The sequence below is a fragment of the Acinonyx jubatus genome, chromosome X, assembly GCF_027475565.1.
Source record: "Acinonyx jubatus isolate Ajub_Pintada_27869175 chromosome X, VMU_Ajub_asm_v1.0, whole genome shotgun sequence".
Lineage (NCBI taxonomy): Eukaryota > Metazoa > Chordata > Mammalia > Carnivora > Felidae > Acinonyx > Acinonyx jubatus.
Genome location: NC_069389.1, coordinates 15,584,007 through 15,600,373, shown reverse-complemented (window position 1 = coordinate 15,600,373; position 16,367 = coordinate 15,584,007). Strand labels below are relative to the sequence as shown.

The 16,367-nt window shown below is 41.9% G+C and overlaps 1 protein-coding gene across 9 annotated transcripts in view; it reads left to right on the top strand.

The window, feature by feature from the left end:
* SH3KBP1 (SH3 domain containing kinase binding protein 1) overlaps positions 1–16,367 on the top strand; it is a 331,711-nt gene that overhangs the window by 201,240 nt on the left and 114,104 nt on the right. Inside the window, exon 1 of one of the 9 annotated variants that reach the window (XM_027054608.2) lies at positions 7,419–7,746. The exons of the other annotated variants lie outside the window; for them this stretch is intronic. Within the exon in view, the coding sequence (XP_026910409.1) occupies positions 7,732–7,746 (15 nt within the window). The 5' untranslated portion in view covers positions 7,419–7,731. Of the gene's footprint in view, positions 1–7,418; positions 7,747–16,367 lie in introns of those variants that run through there. 9 annotated transcript variants of the gene reach the window in all.

Here is a 16,367-nt window from a genome sequence, read left to right as displayed (position 1 = left end):
GGTACCATTCATTGTCCTAGCCGATTGACCCTGACAAAATCACTTAACCTCAACTGGGCCGTATGTAAAATGGAAATACTCTGTACACCTATCCTACCTCTTAGGACTTTACAAAATGTTATATAACAGAAAATACTTTGAAATTATAAATGTAACTCGTTTCAACTAGTATTTATTGAGTACTCACTATGTGTTCAGCACTGGGGTAACAGGACCAGGTCACTGCCCTCGCGGAGCTGCAGAACAATAAACAAGCAATAACAATACAGGTGTGGCGAATGCCACAGGTTGAGAGCAAGGTGCATGGCCGGAAGTGGTGAGTTGTGAGGGAGGCTGGAGAGTGAGTGTTCATGTACAAGTGTACCTCCTTCATACAGGAAATAATGTTTAGACTTCCTATAGGACGTGATGTCTATAGGCTTACAGGAAGTGATGTTTAGGCTGAGAACCATGGCGTCCCGTTGACATTCGTGAAGCCAAAGAGTATAGAGTTGTTAAGGTGAGAAGAACAACATGTATTAATGCCTGAAAGGGAAATTGAGATAGCACAGAACACATGTTGAGGCTTCAGCAGGAAGTGGGGAGAGATGAAAATAAAAAGGAACAGGGCCCAGGTCAGGAAGGGCCTGGTGACTTGTTAAGTAGTTTAGACGTGATCTTAAAGGCAATGAGGAGCATCAATAGGGAGCTATTTTCAGCAGGAGAGTGACATGATTGGGTAGGTGATTTAGAGAAAGTATTCCAATTTGCAGTGGGAGGAGTGGATTACAGAAGATAGGGTAACTAAAATTCAGAAAAGAGGTTAACAGAAACTTATTTTGACTCTCTCAATAACCCCCCGCCCCCATCTAGGTTCTAAACCAGTTAATGAATAAGATGAGTCAGTGGATGGAGAATCAACATAATATTTTTGCTCCTTTTTCAGTATGGGTATCCCTTTCATCCAGCAGTGTTTATTGAAAAGATTGTCCTTCCTGCACTGCACAGCCGTTATCACCTTTGTCATAATTGAAGTGTCTGTGTATGTTTTAGTTCATCTCTGAACTCTGTGTTCTGTTGGTCTATATTTGTCCCTGCACTCATTCTATACTACTTCAATTACTGTAGCTGTAGAGTCATTCTTGATATCTGGGAGTATAAGTCCTCAATCTTTGTTCATCTTCTTCGAGGTTTCCTGGACTATTCTTGACCCCTTGTATTTTCATATAAATTTTAGAGTTACCTTGTCATCACCCCACCACCACTACCACCAAAAACAAAACAAAACAAAACAAAAACACCAAAAAAAACAAAGCCCTTTTCGGAACTTTGATTAAGATTGCGTTGACTCTATATATACTTTTGGGGGAGAATTGATACCTTCCCAATCCATGAATATGGTATATTTCTCTATTGATATAGATCTTATTTCATTTTGTGAAAATTCCTCAAAGCTGTACACTTAAGATTTGTGCACCTTTCTCTACCTATGTTATATAGCAGTGTTGTTATTGATGAAGGCAAAGTTGAAGGACATAGATGAAGGTGAGAGCCAAATGGGCCTGCCAGCTGATCCCCAGAATTAGACAGACCCACCCACCCAGTATCAGCAACACTGAACTAAAGCCAGACCCATGTGAGATAGAAGGGCCTGCCCCTTGGGGAAGAGCAGAGGCCAACTTCAAAGAGGAGGAAAGAGAAGAGTTGAGCTGAATGCGCCCAATTAAATTTTTCTGAAATTTACCTGTCAGAGAAGTCATTTCCTTCTCCCCTGAGAAAGTGAATAAGGGAGCAGGGAGTTCTAGGAGTGTCCAGTTGTGTCCATCAAGTGTCCATTTGGGCTCCATTTTACATGACAGGAAACATCAAGATAAGGGAAATAGTTTTTCTAACAGCTTTGAAGTGTTGTCATCGATGGTTTGGGGAAATACTTTGAAGGTAGAATGAAGAAATTTGATAGTATGTGGAGGATAAAGGAAAGGGAAGACTTGAAAACGATGTCTTGGGCAACTGGCTTAAGCAGCCAGGTGGACGGTAGTATCATTCCCTGGCTAGAGCCCACTAGAGAAGAAAGATATTTGGGGAGGAGAGAGGATTTTTGAGGTACTTGTGGGACCATCAGGTGGAGGCATCCAGCTGTTGGATAAATAAGTGGTGATCACGAGAGAACTGTAGATGTAGGTTTGGAAGTCATCAGCCTGGATATTGGGTTGGAAAACTGTCAGCAAGAAGGTATCCCAGACAGACCCTTATTCTCATGAATATGACTGGTACCTTCTGTCCTCCACCTGTGACCCAAGAGGGAATTTCTTCATCAGGCTGCTTCCTTGTGACCCCAGCCTGGCCCCAGTCTTTTTCTAAACTCCTTCCCTTTTCATGAGTCATTCAGGTGATCACATCTGCCTAAACACTCAAGGAATGGCAGGTATTACACATAGGTGGGTAAATTACCGATACTCAAGGGAGTCCCCAGGACCTAACCTGATATGCCTTTATGTAGAATAATCTTGGCTTTTTGGTGCCAGCTCATTCCATGCCCAGGCTCTTTACGTTGGTTGTTTACTGGATTCCCTACAAAGAAATTCTCCAAGAAGCTCTTCTTCCACAGTCTGTCTTAGCTGATGGCCATTCGTGACTTCTGATATCTCTCTCTTGCAATGATCCTGTGTTCTTTCTACATTTGCTACTGTATCCCACAACCCAACATTGTGTTTGTGACAGTCTCTTTTCAGCTCTAATCATCTTGGATCTCATTTGTCACCCAAATTCATGCCTTTATGATATCAACATTGTAACTTTCACTTGTAACAGAGTGAGAATTAAAATTGTATATAAATGAGCTACTAATCATTTTTTTTAATCAGCCAAATTGCAGTAAGAGAAATTTTACTCTTTTTGTACATAGGCAGTCTTTTTATCCATTTAGCAAAAATTCATCAAGCTGTATGCTTAAGTAAAATTAAAACATGTAAACATCTAAAGTGATGATCTTAGTTCCTTAAAAATGAGAGATTTATGTCTCTAATCATTTGAAGACTAGAACTAAGCTCTGGGGATCTCCAGAAGCTAACCATACCTTCTTTGATTAATGAAACACAACTGGGTTTCAAACCCTTGTTGTGATTACCTGAGACTTAAAGTATTGGATGGCTCTCATTTTGGCTGAAAGATAAGATTATGTGACGTCTCTTGAGTGGTTGGAAAATCCATGATTTTTAATGAGTAGATGGCATTAAGGTGCCCACTATTTGCCTGGGTGAATGGTCTGGGATTTTCAGACTTCGTTTTATGTATTATCTTTCCCCAGTGTGTCTGTTAGGTTTCCTTATTTAGAAGTAAGGGGGGGGGGTGTTGGTAGGGAAAGGGAACCAGAAACAGTATTACCGGATTACTTTTTGACATGTTTGGTGTTGTTTACTGTTTCATATGTGCTTGACATACACTTTCTAAAACATGCAGCATAGTAGTATTTTCTAAGAAATGTTCGATTACAGCCAGATCATCACCAAGAATCACATTCCCAGAAGGCATTACATTTGTGTTTTTAGGCATACAGTGGTTATTAAGCATGCAGGCGGGATTTTCTGGGTTCACGTCCCAACTCTGACTCTTCCTGGGACAGATTACTTAAGCACTCACTGCTTTAGATTCCTCATCTGTAAAATTAGAATACCAACAGGACGTGCTCCATATGGTTGTCGTGAGGATTAAGTAACACAAAAAATGGGTAGAAAAAGTGCCTGGCATTTAATCATCACTTGATTAACGTTCGTAGTTATTATTGCTGCCCTTCTGGTTATTAGAACAGAAGGGATGCCTGTAAATAGCAGTGCAGCTTCCAGGATCATTTCTTTAAGATTTTACTATGGAAAATTTCAAACTCAGACAAGCAGAATTGAATTTCACTATATCTGGATAGCTGTTTGTTTGACATCACCAAACCTTAAATATTAGCTATTAGAAAGTAAGTACGGAAGGAAGGAAGGAAGGAAGGAAGGAAGGAAGGAAGGAAGGAAGGAAGGAAAGAAGGCAGGCAGGTAGGCGGAGCCATGATTTTGGACCTTGCCTGTGTTAGTCACCAACATATTTATGATTCCTTGAAAATCATTGTTAAACTATACTTGGCCCTCAGTAAATATTTGTGGACTGGATACATGAATATAATGGTTTGTCCTGACCCAGTTGAAATTATGAAGGAAGACTCATTCTGCTTGTGGTCTGGCTACAGGCTCATTCTTTCATTTGTTTATTAATTGGCTCATTCATTCACTTACTGAAGCTTTATTGAATGCCTTTTATGGATCAGCAGTGGCAGCTCTAGAAATTGCTAGGTAAATGAGCTCAGGAGTGGCGATCCATTTGTAAAGGAATCGGCTAGGAGGCACGTCTGGATTCCGTATTAGCATGATACATGCAGATTTTTTTACCGGCAGGGTATTCATTTGGGGTGAGGTGGATCTGGTGTAGTTAGTTGGAATGGAGTTAACACCTCCTCCGCTGCATCACGCCTTGCATCAACTGCCACGTACAGGCCTCTCATTCAGTGCTTTGGAGTACGTGTACGTGGGAAAAAGTAGATATGGACAAAAGTCATTATGATGCAGGGGAAAAGGACTAGCAGAGGTATGTCCAAAGCATCAGAGAGAACAGGGGAAGGAGCTACTACTTCTGCTGGAGGTCCAGAAGGAAGGGATGGGGTATCGGAGAGATCTTTTTAAGCAAAGTGGTATTTCAGCAAAGTATTAAAAGATAAATGGGGTTTCACGGTCCTGGCACCGTGTGCATGGACAAGGAGAGAGCATGGTTATGCAGAAGGGCTGGATTTGGCTGGAGTACAGGGGATGTGGTAGTGGCGGTGGAGGAGGACGTAGGGGGTTGGATGGGGAGGTGGGCTCTTCCCCTAGGGCTCTGCCAGCGGCTCCACGCGAGCTGTACTTCTTCTGGGTGAGCTGGCCGGTCGGTGGGGGAGTTCCGTTGGGGCGTGGCGTGATCAGAGTGCCACTTGAGAGATAACTGGGGAGGTGCCGAGCAGTGAGGACTGGAGATGGGGAGGAGGTAGCTGGGAGAGGTGCCAGCCCCGGGGCTCGGCGGTTGATGACTAATTGGCCAGGGACCAGGAGCTTCTAGTAGCTCTTGGAAAGGGGCAGATGGGCCCACCTCATGCACACTCTTAGAGTTAGGCCGCTGTAGCCTGGGTTGGCAGCAGAACTGATAGAAGAGCCAAGTTTCCTTTCAAAGAAAACTCTTTTGTGTATTGTGGAAAGCGAAAGGCCAGGACTCAGCATTCAGCTATTTCTGTTAAGAGATAGGCTAAGGATACAGAGATAATAATAAATGAAGCCTGGGAGGCATTGTCGAAGACATTTATGTACAGATATTCACGAGTATAATCATGTATCTCTATAAATCACAGATACACATTTATTTAGGTATACATAGTCATGCGGGAAGCTCATCTTCCTAATTCGTTTTTAATACAGTTTAGCTTTTAGAATAGTTTCAGATTTATCAAAAAGTTGTAAAGATAATAGAGCTCCCACCTACCCCACACCCAGATTCCTCTCTTGTTGACATCTCACATTAATATGGTCCGTTTGTCACAATTAGTGAACCAATATTGATACATGACTATTAACTGAGGTCCATCCTTTTTTCAGATTTCCTTAGGTTTTACCTGATGTCCTTTCTCTGTTCCAGGGTCCCACCCAGGACACCCCATTACATTACATCTCCTTAGGCTCCTCTTGGCTCTGACAGTTGCTCAGGCTTGCCATGTTTTTGATAATGATGGCAATTTTGAGAAGTTTTGCAGAATGTCCTTAAATTAGGGGCGCCTGGGTGGCTCAGTCGGTTAGGCGTCCGACTTTGGCTCAGGTCATGATCTCCCGGTCTGTGAGCTCGAGCCCCACATCGAGCTCTGTGCTGACAGCTCAGACCCTGGATCCTGTTGTGGATTCTGTCTCCCTCTCTCTCTGTTCCTCCCCCGCCCGTGCTTTGTCTCTCTCTCTCTCTCTCTCTCAAAAATAAACATTAGCCAAAAAAAGAGTGTCTTTAAATTAGCAATTGTCTGATTTTTTTCTCACGCTTAGACCCAAGCGGTGGATTTGGGGGGAGGAAGACCACGGTGGTGAAGTGCCATTCTCATCACGTCGTATCAAGGGCACATCCTATCAGCATGACTTCGCACTGTTGGTGTTGACTTTGGTCACCTGACTGGGGTCCTGTTGATGAGGTTTCTTCACTGTAAAGTTGTTCTGTTTTTTCCCCTTTCCTAGATTCGCCTCTTTAGAAACAAGTCACTATGCACCCCACACAGTTGAGAAGTGGGGGGTTCCGCTCACCTCCTTTAGGGACAAGTATCATCATAAATTAGTGGGAATTCTTCTGTGTGGGCAATTTGTCCATTCTCTCCATCTTAATTAGGTTTGGGTAAGGTGATTTCTTATCTGCCCTCTAAATTCCAAATGTTAAAACTGTACTGCCTGCACCCCCCGCCGTTTGCAGCCTACCGACATCTCCCATATTTGTGTTTTGTGTGTGTATGTGTGGTGTATAAACAGACCTATGTCTTATTTACCCAAGCAGATTGCACATTTCTTGAGCCCTGAGATGGCGTCTCATTCAAAGCCCCCTACGCTGCAGGTGGTTACTAGATAGTGAATAAGTGGTTTTTCAATGAGGGCAAGTAAACAATTTAAGAATGAACCGCAATTAAGAAGCGAAACGGGCCGTCAGAGTCTAAGTATATGGGGACTGCAGTAAGGTCAGGATGCTGTTGACTCGGCACCTGACCTGTGAAGTTGTCCTGGATTTGTGATAGTGGCTAATAGGGTGCTTTTTTACCAGCTAAAAAAGTACCGGGTACTTTTTTAAGCACTCCACATCTATTCCTTATTTAATCTTTTATCCCCATTTTATAGATAAGGAAACTGAGGTGAATGGAGGTTAAATGAGTTGCTCAAAATCATATAACTGGGAAGTAGCCCAGCTGGGATTTTGATCTCAGACACTCTGGCTCGGGAGCTTTGAACTCTTAACCAGTGGGCTCCAAATCCATTGCAAGTGGTGATTCAAGTGGTATCTCATTTGGGGAAAAAACAAGATTGCTATTTAAACATTTTATTACCATCTGCGACTGTACTGCCGATTGGCACGGCTGGCAACGGTTTTGCTGGCATTTTCCTAGGGTGAATGTTTCTATAAAGCCACGGCTGTTTTTTCGTCTTCATTTTTGTTTTCTTTTTTTAAATGACTCATTTTTGTGTATCGCCACTAATTTTTATTTCTTTAAAACACAGGTATTTTTACAATGGGCATTTCATATACAAACCATATTCTGGACCTCTGTCACTCCCCAGCAGATTATCTGTTGAAAGATAGTGGGCTTTTTATTTTCTCTCTGACGTTTTAAACAGAAGTGGCCGCCAGGTCCTGCCAAATAAACACTCTTTCAGTGTGTTCCTTGTCTGAATGGTCACACCTGTGGGTCCCCGGGAGACAGCTACATTCCTGCAGCAACGCAGGCGAGGGAGGAGGACTTCTCGCAAAGCCACCCAAGCCATGAATCGGCCCTGGCTTCCTGAACCGTAAACAAATGCGAGCTTTGTTCTCTCCATTGCTCATTTGGTCCCAAGTATGACTCAGGGGTAGGCTGGGTCCTTCAGGCTCTGTGCCTTTGGCTGTTGGAAGGAAGTGGGAGTGCTCCAGGGTAGTTCTGGGACCTTTTCAAACTGAAGAAAGGAGGCTGACTGCATGATGGGAGAAGAGGTATTTCTTTCTTTGCTTTTAGAGATGTAATAAGGCCCCTTAATCTTGCATCTTGTCTGCGCTGTTTTCTAACAAGACTTGTAATGGGTTTGCCCTGGTGGGTTACAGTGAAGTGTATGCCGGCGAGGATCCCCCTCAGAGGGGAGGCTGTGGATATGTTAAGGCAGAACGTATAACGTGCAGGAGTCTTTTCTAAAGCCAAATGTTGCACTGGAACTATTTAGCTGTTTTAGTCCCCCCGCCCCCGCCCCCCCGGCCCCAGCCCTTTGGTCAATTCGGCCATTAATTTTTACAGATGTTTTCGGTTTCTCTGTGTCTTGGGTTTTCATGTGCGCACGATGCAGAGAGTAATTTACATGGGCAGTTTGCACAAGCAGTAACTGTTACGCCATGTCACCGAGATGTTTAGCAATTACAGATGTTTGTGCAGTAAACAAATCCAGCTTGCTCTTCAGGTTAACTTAGGAGAGAAGAGTATGTCCACGCAGAGTGAGCTAGCTGCGAGCCATTTCACTCTTGGGTGGCATGGACATCAGGAGTTTTCCTGGTGAATGGAGAAGCTGTGAGTAGTGACTTCTGGGTCCTGGTGAACTGCTTTATATATATATATATATATATATATATATATAGAGAGAGAGAGAGAGAGAGAGAGAGAGAGAGAGAGAGAGAGAGATAAAGATATTTGGCTACTTTCGTAGTACTGATTATTTATGTTCATTTGCTCATATGCACAGTAAAATAAAGACACTAAATTATCTGACTTTCTAAAAGTGTGCTTAGTGATAGGTGGTCTTGTGTCTTGCTGTGAGTTGTTCATACTTGTCTACCTAAAAGCAGAAGTCTGTCATTTTCCAAACGCAAAATACAATTCCCTAAATAAACCACAGGATAAGTAAGGCTTACAATGCGTCATATGTCTTCCATATTCCTGTCTCTTGTTGAAAAACATTTTAAAGGGGAGAGTTGATGATATCTATAAAATATGTATGTCTCTTTATGTCTTTTTCTGTTGGCTTTAACTTATAATATTTTCAAAACTGCACAAAAAGTTTGTGACAAAAGAAAACACATTGTTTTAACATTACTCTAAGAGTAGGAAAACTTCTTGAAAAGTTTGTTAATGGCGTCTGTTGCTTGTCTAGAAGGACATGAACGCAGGCCGCGGTTGGCTAAAATAAAAAATATATTCATCTGCAACGGATTGAGAGAATTTGCTTGCTGAAAGTTATCTTAAATTTGCTGATTATTTTATTATTATCGCCACATATCATTGTTGGGAGTTCTGAAAAGTAGACCTCAGAATTAGATATTTATATGGAAAATTCAGCTGCTGGCTCTTCTGAGAAATGAGTGAAAGTAGGTTGATTGTAAGATGTGAAATATGGGAAAGGCTCAGCATTGGCCCTGGCTCCCTCAGGAGCCTCTCTGGCTCCCTCAGGCTAGGGCCTGGAGATGGCACAGGTAGCCCCTGGTACCCTTAAAGGTTTTGTGACTTCTAAATTACTCATTGCATTATTGAGTCTTCCTTGAACCCCTTGCTTGTTTGCTTCTCAAAATGGAAATAGCCCTGTTACTCTCTGATCTTACAGGAGTTCTTTGCAATAATTATTATAATAAAAACTTGGGGCACCTGGGTGGCTCAGTCAGTTAAACGTTCAACTCTTGATTTCAGCTCAGGTCCTGACCTCACAGTTTGTGAGATCGAGCCCCGCATCAGGTCTGCACCGATAGCGCAGAGCCTGCTTGGGTTTCTTTCTCTCTCTCCCTCCTTCTCTCTTTGCCCCTCCCCAATTCATGCTCTCTCTCTCAAATAAACGTTCAAATTTTTCACAGTTAAAGAATATGAATAAATAGAAATTGCCCTTAATCCTGTTATCCAGGAACAATCATTTTAGTTGGAACCTTCCAGGCTTTTATCTGAACAGAAATGTGCATGTAGTATCTATATGTCACTCTTCTTCAGACACTAATGAGGTCATAAATGTCACCTGCTTTTAGAATTTAACATGTTACAGGCCCCGTTTTCTTTCAGACCTGTGCATGGTCACCCATTGTAGAGATGTGCCAGCATTTATTGAACCAGTCCTCACATAATAACTAGTTACATTGCTTCTACATTTTTAACATTAGAAACAGCATCCTTACCTATGCATGATGGTACCTTCCCTGGTTGTTTTTTTAGGCTGAATTTTTAAGAGAGGAATTTCCAGGGTAAAGGCTGATTTAATTCTGTTCGGTTTTATTCATAATGAAAATAACTCAAGTACATGGTAAAAAATTCCAACAGAACAAAAGCTAAGACCTTTCTCAGTTTCACGCACTCAGCTTTACTTCCCAGTGGAAATCCCCATGAAGGCTCTCTATGTACTTCTATAGAAATATGGAAGTTTTTAAATTATGGTAACATACACATAATACCATTGTATTCATCATGAAGTGTACATTCAGTGGCATTAAATACATTCACATCATTGTACAATCATCATCTCCGTCCACCTCCAGAACTTTTTCATTTTCCCAAAATGAAACGCGGTCCCTCTAACTTCTCATTTTCCCCCTTCTTCTAGCAACTACCGTTCTACTTTCTGTCTCTATAAATTTGACTAGGCTGGGTACCTCTTACAAGTGAAGTCATACAATATTCATCCTTTTGTGTCTGGCTTATTTTACCTAGCATAATATCTTCAAGGTTCATCTATGTTATAATAGGTGCCAGAATTTCCTTCCTTCTTTAAAATTTAAAGAGTTTTTTTATTTTAGAGAGAGTGAGAGCATTCACGAGTGGGGGAGAGGGACAGAGGAAGAGAGACAGAGAGAGACAGAGAATCTCAAGAAGGATCCATGGTCAGCATGGAGCCTGATGCGGGGCTCAATTCCACCACCCTGAAATCAATGACCTTAGCAGAAATGAAGAGTCGGATGCTCAACCAACCGAGCCACCCAGGCGCCCCAGAATTTTCTTCCTTTCTAAGGCTAATCCATATTCCATTTTATGGCTCTATCACAATTTGTGTATCCATTCCTTCATTGATAGGCATTTAGGTACTTTCCACCTTTTGGCTGCAGTGAATAATACTAAAATGAGCGTTGGCCTACTGATACCTGTTTGAGGCCTTGCTCTCAGCTCTTTTGGGTATATTCCCAGAAGGGGAATTACTGGATCATATGTAATTCTATCTTTAATTTTTTGTGAAACTGCCATACTGTTCTGCACAGCAGCTGAGCCATTTTGCGTTCCCACCAGCCGTGCACGCGGGTTCCGTTTTCTCCACATCCTCGCCCCTTGGCATTTTCTGTTTGTTTGCTGGCTTGCTTCTTTTGTAATAGCCACCCTCACGGGTGCGAAGTGGTATCTCATCGCTGTTAGAGTTAGTGTTTAATGTGTGTTCGTGTTGCCTACCGCTAAGGGGAAAGGGTACTATTCTTATCTTAGAACGATGAGTTGAGGAAGAAGTCTTCTGTCTGAGAAGTCTTCTGAGTCTAGGATGAGCTAGCAGATGAGTTACTCAGTCCCAAGAGATTGCCGATGGCTTGAGGGTCCCCCTGTTCACTCAGACCCTGAAGAAAAGATGAGCAGGTGGCCTGGGTGGTGGCTTGCCCTCAGGGGTTTCATGGTGACCAGGACTGCCGCCTCTCTCACCCCGCCCGAAGGTTTATGGAGAGTGGATTCAAAATAGTTTTTCTGAGAAAAGGTGAATCTCTTTTTTTGTGCGATTGGTAATTGTAAATGATAGTACCTAATTTATCCTACATAGCAGGGAAAGCCAGTTTTATGATTGATTTTTCCTCTCCTCACCTTCTGTGCCAGAATTCCTTGGAGATAGGAAATGAAAGTCCTGCCTTTTGCGCATTTGCTGAAGCTTTCATTTGATTCGGTTGACATTCTTCAGTGGGGTGGGCTACAGTATCTACTAGTTTTTCGTTGTGGCTCTCTTTTGTTCTTTACTTACATCAATTACTATTTCATAATATCTATAATCCTGAAGTTTGCAGATGCTTTTCGTTCCCAAAAGCTGAGGTTTTAAATTTTTCTGTGTGGCCCTTAAAAGATCACGCACGTGTACTTTTTCTCGCTGATATTCTCCTTACCTATAAAATGATAGTCTAGACGACTGAATTTCAGTGGGACAGATTACATTTAATGCTCTATAAAAATAATTTTTTTAATGTTTATTTATTTTTGAGAGAGAGAAGAGACACAGAGTTCGAGGGGCAGAGGGGCAGAGAGAGAGGGAGACACAGAATCCGAGGCAGCCTCCAGGCTCTGAGCTGTCAGCACAGAGCCTGACGTGGGGCCCGAACTCCCGAATTGCGAGATCATGACCTGAGCCGAAGTCAGATGCTTAACCGACCGAGCCACCCAGGCGCCCCAAAACTGGCAATTTTAAAACAAGCTGCTCAGCTTAGTTTGCACAGTGGTGTGTCTTTTCTTACATTTGAAGAATTTAGATCACAGAGATCGTTCAGTCAGCTACCTGTTTTGTACTTTTCTGTGGCATCAGAGGCCATGTAAAAAGGACAAAATGACAGCCTTCTTCTCAATGCAAGCTTTTAATGGTGGAGTCCAGATCCGATTTATGTATACCCATAAGTGCTCTAGAAGCAAATGGAAGCATAAACACAGGAACCCTACTTACACCTCTGATAGAGATTTCTGTCTTTCTAAACCTGGGCTATAAAATGTATAGTATGCCAGGATCGCCTTAAAAGTCACTTCTTCATCCTAAGGCCATCGTTAAGCCGTTTCAAGAATGACCTGTGACTCAGGAGTCTTGCCTCAATTACACTGATGCTTGAACTTTTAGGAATAGAATTGGCAACAACTAAAGGCAGATCTTTGGGTCTCTGTCCTTTCCAAGCTGTATTTCTGTTTTGCTCATTTAAGTTGAGGAAGTTAGGAGTGGTAAAGATGAATTTACTGCCTCGTTTTCTTTTTTCTTCTTTCACTTGCTAAGCATTTTCACCCACCAGTGATTTTAATATGTTTTGCTCCATTTGTTTTGGTAGCATCTGTTCAGTCTGTTCTTTTTATTTTGATTTCTTAGTTGGGCCTCTCATTTTCTCTACTAGAAGCAGCTTTTCCGAAAGTTCTTGGGTACCTTTTCTAGACTCTTAAGGAAGTGGTTAAGGGCGCCTGTGTGCCTCGGTTGTTAAGCATCTGACTCTTGAGTTTGGCTCAGGTCATGATCTCAGAGTTCTTGAGTGTGAGCCCCGCATCAGGCTCTGTGCTGACAGCACGGAGCCTGCTTGGGATTCTCTCTCTCCCTCTCTCCCTCTCTGCCCCTCCCCACTAGTGCTCGCTCGCTTGCTCACTTGCTCTCAAAAACCAATGCATAAAGTTAAAAGAAAGTGGATAAGAGAAGTGATGATGTAAAGTATCAAGATTTTAGATCCTGAAGTAATCCCAAATCGCCCTCCTGGTACAGTGTTAGCATTGTCTAGCTGCTGTGTCGAGAGAGCCGCATGCATTGTGTGTCCCTTTGTGTCTAATTTCAGATAGAGTTCTTTTGCTTCAAACCCCAGGACCCTTTCCACATTCAGGCATTGTTAGAAACAGAGACAGTAGGTTGCTCATAATTTAAAATTTTTTTAAATGTTTTTTTAAATTTATTTTTGAAGGAGAGAGAGAGACAGAGTATGAGCAGGGGAGGAGCAGAGAGAGAGGGAGACACAGAATTCGAAGCAGGCTCCAGGCTCTGAGCTGTCAGCGCAAAGCCCGATGCAGGGCTCGAACTCACGAGCCGTGAGATCATGACCTGAGCCGAAGTCGGACGCTCAACCAACTGAGCTACCCAGGCGCCCCTTGCTCATAATTTAGAATCCAGTTTTTTCCAGTGATGGGAATACAGATGTTGTTTTTTGATTTGGAAGAGGCTGAAATGTTATGAAGCTGGTAACCCTGTGCCCACGCATGTAAGGAATCTGCCTAAGTAATGCGTGTCACACTGTCTCTGCAACATAGAGGTGGGAAGGATGTAATGGACGGGCAACCTGACTGTGCTTTCCAGTAAGGCTTATAGGATCTCTAACATTTTGGTGTAATTTTTGTATTCACTGCCCAGGAGTTCACACAATGCCAGTTTTTTCCGACTAGAGCCTTTAGTCATAGACCACTAGGCAGGAGAGGAGAAAAGCATCCAAATAAGAGTTGAAAAGAGGTCTTGAAAAAATTAGCGAGGCCAAAAGAGATACATCTGGGTTAGGCGTGGGATCATTGTTTCCAAGTGCTAAGAAATGGTTTTATGGGGCCACAGAGCAGTATGCTTGTGTGTAGCCCAACCCTGACTTGAGTTCAGAAAGTCTGTATGAAGTGAAGATTCTAATGTGGGTTGATTGTCTTGTCATGAAACTCAATGACTAGAGAGAAGCCAGGGTATCCAGAGAAGCAGTGACTGAAGGCAGTGAATGGAGATGGTCAAGAAATTAGAAATCAGATGCTGTGGAGAAACAGCGGTCATTGTCGCAAAGAGAAAAGGCTAAACAGTTTGGGAGGAAGTGAAGAATTAGGTGAGGTTTGATGGTTGCTTGTTCTCTGGTCCCCTGATGGCTAAAAAAAGGGGAGCCCCCTCTAACTCGAGGCATGGTGAGCAGGTTAGGAATAAGGGAGAAGTAGCCAATACTGAGGCCTGATCAACTCTTCCTTGTCCTCTGGTGAGGCGGACGTAGAAATCTTTCACTGAAAGTCCCTGTAGAATTAGATAGATAACCATCTGAAACCCATCTGTCTGAAATAAATTAAGGATAATAACTCAGGAGTGGGGAAGAGGTTAGAAACTCCAGAAGCCCGATTCCTGCTCTCTGTCCTCCTTTGTCACCATCTTCCATGAATCGTATTGTTTTCCCTGTGTGGAGCCTGTGGCGAGACTTTGTGGAAGGCAACAAGAGGAACTTCTGCTCTCGGGAACTCAAAAGTGGAAAGCACTGAACAGAACATTCTCCATTGTGGTAGAAAAGGACAAGGAATTTCTCAAGACCAGAAAATGCATCAATTGGGATATTTTACTGTGCACAGTGTCTCCCCCCACTCCTGTAAAAAAAAAAAAAACAAAAAACGAAAAGTACCTTTTTAAAAATAACCTAGAACTGTAAAAAGTGCCATTTAAGAAAGCATGTGATTAAAATAGGTGATGTCATGTTTTGTTTTGTTTTTTCAAATGAAGGTTTTCTTCCTCTCTATTTTGTGTGTTTTGGTGTCTTTGTGTGTGTTACAGAGAAAGGAGAAGAGAATGGGGAAATATTTTAGTACAGGAAAATGAGAACATGCAAAATGAGTAATGAAAGACATACCATTTGTTCATTTGGTGAGGATCTAATTTGCCTAAAACTCATCATGCATCAGAGAGAGAATTTCCAGCCTTAAGAGAACTCCTTTTGCACCTGAGACTCGCTACTAAAGAGACTTGTAACTTTGAGTGAATGAATGAATATGTGTGGTAGCTGAGCATAGGGTAAATTGAACTTTTTCTCCAGCAGACCAGGAATCATTCGACCAAAAGATTCCTCTTAAAAGTGCATTGATTCAATCCGTCCACACCATAAACTCGAATCCTTTAAAAAAAAGAAAAAAGTCAGGCGTGATTTTTGAAAGGCAGCAAAATCAAAGTATGTTCACATTAAGTGGAGACGGTTGTCAAATAGCTGAGAAATGAAAACAGCTGTGAAATCGATGTCTTTCTTTTTTTTTTTTTTTTTTTTTTGGATTGTGATACACTTAAGTAAATTGTTCTAAAAGCTCAGGGGAAAATGAAACCTCAAAATTTCGGGGGTCTGGCTTTCCTCACATTTGTTTTTTCCCCCACTTGAGAAACTGTTTGCAATCATTACTTCGGTTTGTGTTTAAAAAGAGTTTTTCCTTGTGAAGAACTGGAGAACCATTAGAAAACAGAACAATAAAGCTATAGAGACCCCACGCAAATACATCACACCTTTAAATCAGTACTTCTTCAAATGCTGGAAATTGAGGAATCCAGAAGTATCCTCTGTGACCATATGTGAAAACGTTACAAAGTAAACTCAACTTTTTTTTCAGCTACTGTCACGCGTATGAATAGGAATTCATGGGTTTAATTAGAAGAGCGGGAAATATGTTTTTTAGCTTTGAAAACAGTGATAAAATGCCTCAATACTTTACTTGGGAACAACATTAATTGGAAATGACTCTATCATCTACTTAGTCACTGAGTTTAAGAGCTGATGAATAACTATAAGTAAAGGGTGGTAATAAATGGCAGGCAATGCTCTAAATGGGTGGCGTCTTGTGAATTACCGCCGTGACTCATTTTACATCTGATGTTCTTAACATCCTTCCTAATGACTTCGAGAAGGAAATAGAATGACCCTCTAATAAAAGCTGCCTGTGATTTCTAGTTAGGAGGTGTTGCAAATCAAATCAGGCCTTATGGAAAGAAATCAGTAACGTGGAGAGGTAGGCCATCCTTTCTAGTTATGTTAGTGTACGTTATTTTCTTAAAACTTTATTTTTTGCATTATAAAAGTAATAACCGATTTGTAGAAACACTGGAAAGTAGAGTAATAGAAAACAAAGTAAAAAGCACTCTCATTTAATCGCTCTGGGGCAAACACTGTTGACTTTTTTGTTTTGTTTTGTTTTGTTTTTGGTA